Raw genomic sequence first — 11,767 nt, 5'->3', positions numbered from 1 at the left:
GATCTGTCCTGACTGACTGCTTTTAGACCTTGCTTTTGTGAAGGACTGAGAGCTTAAGGACAGCCGGTGTTTGCGGGCTGGCTGACCTGCAGAGATTCCACGAGATGCACTAACTTAGTCGTGTATCTTGACGTAAGCCTTTCGCTACTGTGAGGCTTTTTTGTGTTGAATTTTCCTTATACTTCAGTGCTAGGGGTCTGGAGAGTGGAAGAGAAGATAGGTCCCAAACACTATAGACTATGATTGCAGCTCTGGATTCTGCTTTATAACATGACGTTCAGGAACAAGTCCCTCTTTGTTTGATGTCTTTGTAGAGCAGTGCTTCTGGTGGTTATCTCACAGACATGTCAGTGGAGTTAACGCCAAAAAAATATAGAGCCTGTGTAAATATTTTCTTTATAATTACTTGATTTTTTATTGAAGGAAATAAGAAGGATCTGCCAGTCTAGCGCAGCTGCTGGAACAGTGCTCAAGTTTCATATAAATATCTGCCTTCCCCATCAAAGGCACGTTATCAAGGGGGTATTCTTCAGCAGTAGTCATGACAGAGTTCTTACTTTTCAGTTATAAATCAAGTATCCTGCATAACTGATATAATTAGTCCTTTCATAAACATTAAAATGTACTTTTAACTTCAGTAATTTCTTTACCACTTGCACTGCAGCAATACTGTTTACATGTATGTAAACATGTATTACATAAAATACTGTTTCCATATAATTCCTGATAGAGCAGGATAACATTTTAGAACTTAAATGGGTAGATCTGTGTTTTGCTTTGGCCCTTCTATGCTCTTCTATTCACTAATGTCATTTGCTTTGACAGCTGAGGCAAACACTTCAGCATTTGAGCCCAGCTTCAGTCTTCCCTGCTGGTGAACCGAACAATGAGCTTCTCATGATTTGAGCAGGTGTTGAGTTCTTGAGCATAACCCAAGTGTTTATGGACAACTTTGACTTCAAGGAGCACATACAGTGGAGGTGGTGTTTGGACTTGGAAAGATCATGCAAAGCATTAAGAAACAGCCTGTTAGTGAGTAGGGCTGGCTTTTACAAGAGAAAGTTTTCAGGCTATTATTTTGTCGTAGAAATATAATGGGTTGATAACTGGACTCAAACCTTCATGTTTATTCTCATTAGAACCTCGCTGGTGACTGGTACTTGATGTCATATTTGACATCAGTGTGATGGAGGAGCACCGAGCAAAGAGGGGTAGAATGTATGCATACCTCATTATGAGGCAAAACAGTGCAAAAATAACTGATTTCTATTGTGTTTCACTGAAAAGAACATATCATGTTACCCTTAAGCTAAAATAAGAAACAGCTGAGTAACTAAAAACTGGCATTTTTTTTTTTAATGGAGATGATGAGCAGCAAAGCTTTAGTCTCTATGGGAGTCATGCGGTGCTGTTTCTATTTTTGAGAACCGGGACACTTGTGCTGCTGCTTTGAAACTTTTTTTTCTGAGACTTGCTTTCTTAAATTAGCGTTCCTCTGTAGTCACAGTACACTGGCTCACTTACAAGGTGTTAGTCAAATGTGTAGCCTGCTGGTACCTTTTGAGAATGAGGGGAGGGAGCTAAATGACCCCTCTGAAGAGTTTGGGGCTTAGAGAAAGTGAACAAATTTTTGCTCCAGCTAAATCTGGTGGAAAAACAGGAATTCTGGATTTTTGTGGTTGTTCTTTAAACTTTGCTGACAACCCTGACAAGATTATTCTTAACTGGCTTGTGGGGGGAGCTATAAAGCTATATTGGGAGCTAATAGAATTTCTGAATTAGTGTAAATTTATTCCTTTTTCCTTCCTCTCTGCCAGAATTCTAAAAGTTCTTTAACCCTGTAAAGAGTTAACATTTTCATGTGATGCTCTATGAACAATCCCATTGATGCCACTGAGTATGGGATAAGCCTATTGGCAGAGGGAAGAATTGGGAGTAGTTTTTCCAAAGGGATATCTGAATTTAAATTCAATCAACCTTACTCTGGTTGTGAAAGAAAAACTTTAAGCATTTTTTACTGTGTGTGCTGCTTCTTCAGCTCCCACAGAAGGTTAGTTTCATGGAAAGTAGATAAATATGTCACTGGTTAGATTTTCCTGGACGGTTTCCCTCCAAGTTTGGGCTTCATAACTGCACCCTTTGTAGCTTCATTATCAGATAGGTGATGAAACTGTGGTCTGAAATGATCACAAGGTTTCCATCAACTTTACCAGGACCGAGTCTGTTCCTGTTCATAAATGAACCGTTAAGTTGAAATTACAAACACGTTGTTACAACTGTAACAGCACCTCAGGATGGTTATTTTAGCTTTGGAAGCGTTTCTTTGGCAGTTGAAGATGTAGGCATTCTTCCCAAATCCTAAAAGACTTAGTGCCTCCCTTTGGGTAGTCACGATTGCCTTGATATCCTTCAGAATTATCTGCATTCACTGATGTGATGCTTGCTTGTACTGTGAATGTGCCCCTTGCCAGGATTTATAGTTGTTTTGAACAAGTTCTTCAATAGCTCATCTAAAGGAGGAAACTTCTGGTAAACAATTCATCTATGGTAGTAGGACTGATATTACAGATATAGTTGATAGGAAGGGAGGGCCTTCTGTAAAAGAATAGACAAGCTTTTGAGTATAGAGATCTTGGAGGGCTTGCAGAAAGTCTTGATGTACCAAATGACCAGGTTGTACTTCCTCACTCTCCTGTCATTTGGTCTTAAAACAATCCCTGAGTAAGTAAGCTAAACAATAGAAGAAAGATGGAAAAAATACACCCCCCTCCCATTTATCAAGAGGAAATGATCACTGTTAATTCCATACAATTCATTCCCATGCTTAAATCTGTGGAGATGGAAATGGGACAGTTAAGACCCTAACCACAATTAAGCTTAAAAGTATAGCTTACTTCCAGTGCGAGTACTTGTCTATGGTGGTACCTTTTCCTTCTTCCATTAGTTTAAGCAGAGCTGCTAGTTAGTTTTAGGTTTTTAAAAAACATGTTAACACATCTTGGTTCTCCTGCATTTTAAGCCATTCTGTCTATTGTGACGAAGGGTTTTTTGTTTTCTTTAACCAGGAAAACAGCTGTGCAATTTGAGGCAGGATCAGTCTCATATTTTGAAGAGGGCTTGCCTCTTACCTTCATGTAAAAACAGGGCATGACTGTCAAACCACCAGCTGCTCCTAGGGCTTTAAGGACAGTGAATCCAACGTGGATGTGCTGAGAGTGGCAGAGGTTGACCAGGTAAGTGTTACTTTGCTTTCTAAGGGAGAGCTCAAGTCAGGAGCAGGCCTGACTTGAGAACTGCTTGCATGAAAGAGTTGAGATCTTTCTGCAAAACTGCATCTAACCAGACAGAGGGAAAGTGAATATAGCATCCATGTTCAACCTCTCTGGCTCACAGGTAACAAACTACCTGCAAAGCCCTCTAATTCCTGCTCTGCTTGGCCGTCCATGCCTTGGCTAAAAGGAGATGTTATTGCAGCACATGCTTGACAGGACAGCATTGATCGGGGACCACAGAAAGGTGCTAACAACAAGGTCAGCAGGAGGGGTAGAGTAATTGGGAGGGCATTGCGTTTTCTCTGGAGAAGGTGGTTTGATGGTAGGAAAGTATATCTTGATAAGGGACAGTTACAGAAGACTAAGATCCTTATTTTTCGCTAGATTTCAGTATCACAGGTGTCTATTTTATTTTCCTGGCCTGCCTCAAAACTGTACCACGTTTCACTGCCTCCTTCCTGTGGGCTCCTTCCTGCAGCCCCCTTCGCTTCCTCCGCCAGCACCGGGGGCACGCTCGGGCCTGCAGCTTTGCATCTGAGCCTCCTTCCCGCAGCCTCCACCACCCCTCTGCCTGCAAGCCTGCCACCTTCGCTTCAATTTGGGCAGCTTTTTAGGCTCCGGGCCAAGCACGACGAGTTCCCCCCCCGCCCCCGAGCCGGGCAGGGCAGGGAGCCCGGCGCTGAGTCATGGCGGCGCCGCCTCACGACTCCGGCCTTTCACGCCGCGCTCCCGCGCCGTGACTCACGGCGCCCGCCCCCGCTCGGCCGTGAGGGGAGGAGCGGCGGCGGGGGGCGGTCGAGCCGCGTACAAAGCCCCGCCGCCGAGGTGGAAGCGGTGCCGGTGGGCTTGGGAAACGGGGGGGGGGGGCGTCCTGAGCCGCATGGAGGGAGCCGGGGAGCTGCTGGCCCGCTGCCCCACCGCCGGGCTGGGCGTTACGGTGTGCGCCGCCGCCGCCGGGCTGCTGCTGTACCGCATCGCGAGGAGGTATGGGGTGAGAGTGGGTTTTACGGGGTGATATAGGATGCTGCGGGGTGGGATGGGGTGCTGCGGGGTGGGGTGGGTGGCTGGGTGCAGGCCTCGGAGGCAGGGAGACTCCGCCCGGGGCGCGGAGGCAGCGGGGCCGCCCCGCCGCTGGCTTCTGAAGGAGGCTCCGCGCATGGGGCGGTGTCTGTGAGGAAAAAGATTCCCCAAAACCATCCCCGGCCCCACAAAGTTGCCCGGAACGGCCCGCTGGTAGGTGAAGGGTTGGGGATATTCCCTCGTTGCTCCCCCCGAGGCTTTGTGGCCCGGCGCTGAGCGGCGGGGACCTGGGCTGTGCTCAAAACCATCTTGCCTTCTTCCTCCGGCCTGGAGCCGCGGGGCTGGGCCAACGTGTGGCGGGCACTGGAGCTCGGGGCGTGAGGGAAGAGAGGTTTGCTTCTCCTCGGCCTTTTTTTGAGGCGGAGAGCAGAATTCCAGGAAAACGCGACCGCAGGGGGAGCGGGGTGGGGGTGCTGCAGGTAGGGGAGGGCTGGTGCAGTGCTAAAACTCGGGAATATAAAATACAAGCCGAAATTATTGTTTCCTGACTGAAACTCTGTAGCCGTTTGGTTCTTAATTGTACGGGCACGTCTGATTTTACTACAAATTCAAGCAGATCCATTAAAAACGAGGTCTCAAAACCACCTGGGGAGAATTCAGGACACAGATTTCATGAAAAACGTGAAGCTTAATTTGGCGGACTTTATTCCAGCATAGTTTGAACGCAGGGATATATGGAGTAAGAGGCACTTCAGACGGTGTGACAGAACAGACTTGAGAAGTTTTCTGCTCATCAGTTGGGTGCTTTTTGGAGTAAAAGGAGACCCCAAGGGCTGGTTGTGTTAAGGTTCACTTCAAGTTTATGCTTTGAATTTCAAGCATATTTCCACAACCAAATATTTAAGGGTTGCTCTACTGCATCTCCTGTTGTGTCATATAATGTATAGTGGTATATTAGCCTGTATACAAGTATTGGCATTTCTATGGCATATTGAGGGCGGTAGAGAAATACTAGTGCCCTAAAGCAATCCTTAGTGAAACAAGCAGCATCCCTGACCCTGCTGACACTAACGTGTCTTTTGAGGCAAGAAATTGGATTTGTTTTGGTTAAGTTCATCAAAAGGTCTCTGGAATGGAAAGCATTTCTCTCCAAGTCCTTGAAATCTGCTGGTGAGCTGTAAATAGTTTCAGCACGTGACCTTGGTAATTCTTTGGGGCTAAGTGTTTGTGTTTTTCGATGCAATTCCAATATAACCTAAATCATTTCTTTGCCTTAGTTAAATGAATCATCCAAAGTCAGCACAGAGGACAGCTTTATAAGGGACTGATCCAAACGCAGATGTGATGCTGCCCTTGCTGTTAACGTTACCATACAGCTCTGCTCCGTTTTCCCATGATTTTCCATTTACCTGTATAGCAAGGTGCCTTTACCACAACAGCTCCCACCCCTATAGAAAGGGAAATAAAATAGATCTGAACAACCTAGTGGAAAGTAGCGCTGGAATCACTGTCAGCATATAGAGTTGCACTGCTGTAACTGTGCCAGCGTCCAAGACCTTGTACCGGGGTGAAAAAAGATTTGATGTACATCCGGATATGTAGAGGAACTACTTAATCTTTATGAGTTTGGGCCAGATAGGAAAACTCTGATATGTTTGTGGTCTTCCTCTGAGACCACCGTGTTGCTAAAGATTTGGTACATGTTGGAAGTCGGGTTGCTGAGCGCAGACCTGCAGCTGTAGCCGTTTTTCCTTCATTTTTTGTGCTCCTCCTGATTGTTGGCTACGGACTTGTTGCCAGGACGAATGGAGAGTGCCCTGTGAGGTCTCTTTTGGGACTCTTCAGGTCAGTGGTGGCAGAGGCCACTCATAGGAGCCATAAGCTGGATGCCTGCTGGCATCTGGTTAGCTGGGATGCTTTTTTGTCACACTGGAAAACGGGTTTTAGCTCTGGGTCTATTCTGGCAGGTGACAGACATGGGCACAACGTGGAATTACGGCAGCTCGCTGAGATGCCGCCAAGGAGCTGAACTTCCCTGGCTACGAGCTGAACAGCATCAGGTTCATCGAGTGACGTGGGTTTGGTCTATCCTTGGGAGCTTTTCTGCTTGGTTATGTCAAACTGCCGTCACATTTTTCTGATTATCATCATTGTTCTGATTAAAACTTATCTATGCTTCTCTTCCCAGCATTTTTTCTTCAGATTTGCTGGCGCAGCCATCTGTGTCATTGCTTTGTAATCTGTTTGTGCCAGAATGAAGTGTTACTTTAAATACTTGTAATGGGGAATTGTTGTTTCTTTTAGTCCCTGCCAGAAGCTGAGGGTAACCCACCTAAGGATGCACGTTCCTCTGTGGCCTTTTTTAAGAACATGGAAAACCAAATATCCTCATCTTCTGACCCAGCAGGAGCAGGGGAGGGGGAGACAGGGTGGAAATAGATAGGAATAGTAGGGAGGCTGTTGTTCTGGCAATCCGTTAAAGGTATGGATTTAGGCGTGACCTTCAGTGTATGTGTAAGTGGGGAATGTTGGAGCACATTGAGAGTCCCGAAGGCAACCTTTTCCTTCTTACGTTGCGTGAGAGAGGCAAACTGCTAAGCTATGACTGTCAGTGGGTATGCCTACCGTATGATTTTGCAGGTACTGTGCACAGGACAGAAGGATGGTTAGCACAAATAAATGAGTCTATAGCCTCCCACAAAGCTACGTTTTGTCGTGCTGTCTGAGCGGGATCGGATATCTAGGTGCTGACCTCGTAGCTGACTTTACGTCACGGGTGTCCCCACAGTGTTGTCTAAAGCGAAGACCTTCTGCCTGCAAAAGCCATTAGTCCAAACCTGGCGGCTTTTCCAGCTTGTTTGGGTGTTCAAACATCCAGAGTTTGCGTTCCGGCTACATTTAGGGTTTGTACAGCGAGTCAGCTGGGAATGAAATCTCTGTGCAGTAATTCAATCGCTGCTTGCTGCTCAGGTTTTATTTTGCAGCGGGGCTCTTTGTCCAGCGGAGCTGATTCAAGTTAATGCAGTGTTAGATTAGGAACTCCTTACAGATGGTTTGCCCGGTGCTTTGTAAGGAGTGGAACACGTGGTAGGTGCTCATATGGGTTTTGCATTGTCTGTCTTCTCATAACAATATCTGGCTTCAGAAACAGTATACGGTCTAGCTTATTATTGTTCATCCACTGCCTGAATTTAGTCAAGGTATGGATAGTTCAAAGTCTTTCGGTCTGCGTTTGAGAGTCTCTTACCTTTTTGTTTTTTAAAGCCTTGCACAATTACTAGAAAATGAGTGCCCCACCTACATGTTCTTGCCTCTGATGACCTTTTTTCCTCCTTTCTGCATCCAGCAGGTTGGGAATTTCTGCATTTTTTATCATTTTTTTATTGTTGTTGGTGATTTTTTTTAAACCTATTTCTGTGTCAACAGATTATATGCTCACAAAAGGGAGGATTACTGCTTTTTATCCTAAAAAATCTAGGACATAGTGATTTCTTCCGCATACATTGTTGGAGTGAAGGGCAGCTATTTAAATCTTGGTAGGACTTTGTTAACCTCAAGGGTGAGAAGCAGAACCTTGTTTGGTGAAGATGGGAGAGTACACTAACAATTTAACTGCTGATACTTTTTGAAATGCAGTTTGGTGTTATTTTTTATGTATTTTGTTTTAATTTTCCCTTTACAGTGTGCATGCTTTACTGCATTTTTGGCCTGTGATGCTACCTCTGCATTACCCATGAAATCAGTGCTTCTGCCTGCTCTCGTATCATGAAAGAACGAGGGAGATAGAGGCTGAAGTACAGCATCTCGTAGTGCCTCAGGGATGCCGAAGGATGCCTCAGCAGCAGTGTGGAGGTGGGCCTGTGGCACTCGGCAGTGCCTGTGTTAGCGCAGGGAGCAGTACAGTGACCTACATCTGAGGGTGGAATTTGGGTTAGGCTTGCTGTCAAAGCCTATGCCCAAGGAGCAGTAGGATTTGTATTAGGCAAGCATGGTAAAACCTATTTTCATGGCTTTGACACTTAAAATAGTGAGATGAAGCTAGCACCAATAGGTGTTGCGGTCCAGCCGTTGTATGTCTTTTGACGTGTAGTTTGCTCGGCTCTTAGGCGGGGGTAGCTCAAGAGTAACTCGGACTGGCCGCTGAATTTTCTGTCTGGTTTAACCTTTTTTCGCCCGTCAGCTTCAATGAGGGTATTTTTATCTCGGATCACTTACTGTTTTGAGCCCCTTTGGCGCTGAACCAAAGAATCAAGCGGAGAACATTCATCTTAGGAGGGTGTGGGTGTGTACATCTATTTTGAGAAGAGAATCTGTCACCCTAGTAGCTCCAGCCATTTCCTTCCAGCATCTGGCATGGAACCCTCAGTGCACTCGGGCTTTTTGGGTTTCTTTTCGGTGCTTCCTTTCAAGCTTACCCTTGCCATTACAACAACAGGAGACCCAAGCAGCCCTCGGGAGGTTTGATGTTTTATGAGCTGATTTTCAAGGTGTGCTCTATGGAAATAGGAGTGGGGAAGAATTTTAATTAATTGTAGGCTGCCGAGGTGACGGCTGAGAGAGAAGCCCACTTTACCACGGGGAGAGCCCCCTGCCTGTTTGGTCACAGGGTGCCAGAGGACTTTGTGTAGCATTCAGGTGCTTCTGCACGGAATATTGCAGCAGGGAACATTTCCTAGGGCAAAGAGATGGGAAGCTGCTCCCAGTTTGTGAGCACTTCAGGTGCTGTTTGCTTTCCAGGCCCCCAGTGAGCTTGCTTTGTTGCTTTCACTGCTGCTGTAGATGTTTGACATTTGCCGGGGTCCTGTTTTTTCTGGTCGGGCCAACTCTTAGCAGCTATTCACCTGCCACAGCCGTGTATTTATGCGCATGCCATGGCCAGACTCTTTCCTGGAGAAGCCTGGCAGGAGGCACGGGCAGCACACAGGGCAGGTAGCAGCTGGAGCTGTCTGTCTGCATGGCCACCACCGCCAGACCCTGCCTGAGCAGCCGCGCTCCCTGGGCTGTGCTTGGGGCTGATTCTGATTAAACCCGGGCAGCTGGGCTGGGCTGGGCTGCCGTGGAGCTTCCTCTTGGGTCTTGCTCTGGGTTTGAAGACGAGTGCAGAGCTTCTTCAGCAGGCGGGCTCGAGGGCCGAGTTACTGAAGTTGTTCTAACAGCCCATGTCGCAGCTGTTTCTCTTGCAGTGGTTATTATTATTATTTAAAAGGGACTTATGGATCCAGGTAATTGATCTTTCTCTCTTCAATTCAAGACTGTAAAAACTGGGGAAGCCCTACTGATTCCTCAGTTCCTTCTTATTTAACCAGAGCTCTGAGAAGCAGCAGCTATTTATAGTGCCTGGACCTTGGGCTAATTTGATACATGCTTGTCCTTGGAGAAATTCTGTGACAAACAGGGCAGGTAGCACTGTAACCGGGAGCTCGTTTCCTAGGTTTCTGAATGCCATCATATGCAGTTCTTAAGGGTCGTACTTATTTCTCAGGATCCTGTGTGTTAAACAGATACTCTACTGCACCCTTCATGTCTGTTAGTGCTGGTGATTATGGGCATGACTTGCACTCCCAAATATACCTCTGAAATAAAGAGCGAAGTGGGTTATTCATAAGGTTGTTATTAAAATTCTGGCACGTCCTTGGTACTAGCACAAAGACACATTAGCAGCAGGCAGGAATTTATTTCTACTCTAATTGTCCTTCTTTTCACTGCAAAAACAACTGCCGTGAGTCAGACCGCTAAAACACACTGAATGAGAAAATTGATTTTTTTTATTCCAAGCTCTCTTGTGTTTCCCAGTTTGAAAGCCGTTGCTTTCCTTTCCATCAGCTGGATCTGGTGCTGATGCCTGCCACGTTTCTGTTCCTACCAGGAAGAAGCCCACGCATGTGACAGTGAACTGCTGGTTCTGTAACCAGGACACGGTGGTGCCATATGGGAACCGCAACTGCTGGGACTGCCCCAACTGCGAGCAGTACAACGGCTTCCAAGAGGTACTGTGACGAGAGCTGGCTGAAGGGTGGCTGGGGAGGTGCGTGTCTGGATATTCTTCTGGATATATCATCCAGAGGTTTGACAGCTGGTGGCTCTGTGCTGGGCACCTGTGTACTCAGCAGCTGATTGCTTTTTCAAATTTGAGAAAGAAGCTGTGTGCACAGGGATGTGCTGACATGGAATGATAAAGACAAATTTTCTTCCTTTGCTTCAAAAGGCTAAGAAGGCCTTGACATTTTTATCAATATCTCTTAAGAATCTTTTTAATACGTGGAGCGATTCTTCTCTGCTTTTGTGTTTTGGAACAGATGAATTGTGTTACATAAGGGGTTGAATGACAAAAGCTGTCTTAAACCAAAACCCAACAAGAACTGCTTGCAATAGATATCTAAAACAGTGGATGGGGAGAAGATATGAAGTGTTTTATCTCTTTTTCGCTTACTCCTTTTGTTGCATAGGTATGGCATGCAGAGCCTGGGGAATCTTGTTATCAACCAGGGAATACCCAGCTCTGATCGTATGATCTCACATTTGGTTTCCTTCCTGCTCTATCTTTGGTTCTCAGAATGGAGACTACAACAAGCCCATCCCTGCCCAGTACATGGAACACCTCAACCATGTTGTGTCGGGTGCTACAACGTTCTGCGATCCTACCAAGCCACAGCAGTGGGTGAGCAGCCAAATTTTGCTGTGCAAGAAATGCAACAACCATCAAACCACCAAGATCAAACAGCTCGCTTCATTCTCACCGAGGGAGGAGGTGAGTGGCACTGGCACCACAGGAGGATGTTTGTCTAATGCATTTCCATGCATGTATGTTATGTTTCTGCTCTGTTTCATGAAGGGTGAATGGACTTGGAATCTAATACATTTTTAATCAAGGTTGGAGAGCTGCAAGCCATTGAAATACTAAAGCATCCTTCCTGCATCTCCAAAGGGAATTTGTACAAGAAAGGAAGGGGGCTCAGACTCTGCAGATGTGATTCTCAAATGCAGCGCTCAGAAGAGCAACTGGAGTAGCTACTAAATTGCTTTCTTGCTCTCCCGAGTTAGGACTACGTCATCCAGGTAGCAGGACACTCATGGGTACCCTGTAGCTAACTTACTGCCTGGTCATTCTGCCCCAGCTGTCTCTGCCCAGCGTGTGCCTGTTCCTTGGGGTGCTCTGGCATCTGGGTAGTGATGCAGACTGGCAATTTCACCATCTCCTATGCACGAAGATTTTTTGTTCAGGGCCCTGAGAAAACTCAATGCTGAGAGATGTCTTGGAAAACCTATGAGGCTGATTTCCCTGGGAAAATCTGGGTAAAGACAGAAAAGTTGTCTTTGGCCACAGAAAAATTGACCACAAATGGAGCATCCTCATAAGAGCCCCAGCAGCATTCTCAAAGGGCTGCATTTGTCTCTTCTGGTGCATGGAGGCTGGGTCAGCTGTACGGGAAGCTGGTTGTATGGCTTGCCTCCAGCTTAGTCACTGTTAAGGTCTG

At 46.4% G+C, this 11,767-nt stretch overlaps 1 protein-coding gene across 2 annotated transcripts in view; it reads left to right on the top strand.

Moving 5' to 3' along the window:
- The first annotated feature begins 4,047 nt into the window (after positions 1 to 4,047).
- TMEM201 (transmembrane protein 201) overlaps positions 4,048 to 11,767 on the top strand; it is a 28,476-nt gene continuing 20,756 nt past the window's right edge. For both annotated transcript variants that reach the window (XM_080563688.1, XM_080563687.1), the window contains exons 1-3: positions 4,048 to 4,256; positions 10,159 to 10,279; positions 10,846 to 11,040. In XM_080563688.1, coding sequence (XP_080419814.1) covers positions 4,153 to 4,256; positions 10,159 to 10,279; positions 10,846 to 11,040 — 420 coding nt within the window. In that variant the 5' untranslated portion in view covers positions 4,048 to 4,152. The remainder of the gene's footprint in view (positions 4,257 to 10,158; positions 10,280 to 10,845; positions 11,041 to 11,767) is intronic.

This window comes from Anser brachyrhynchus (assembly GCF_964034855.1).
Source record: "Anser brachyrhynchus genome assembly, chromosome: 21".
In the NCBI taxonomy this organism is placed as follows: Eukaryota; Metazoa; Chordata; class Aves; order Anseriformes; family Anatidae; genus Anser; species Anser brachyrhynchus.
This window is presented reverse-complemented; position numbering and strand designations above follow the sequence as displayed.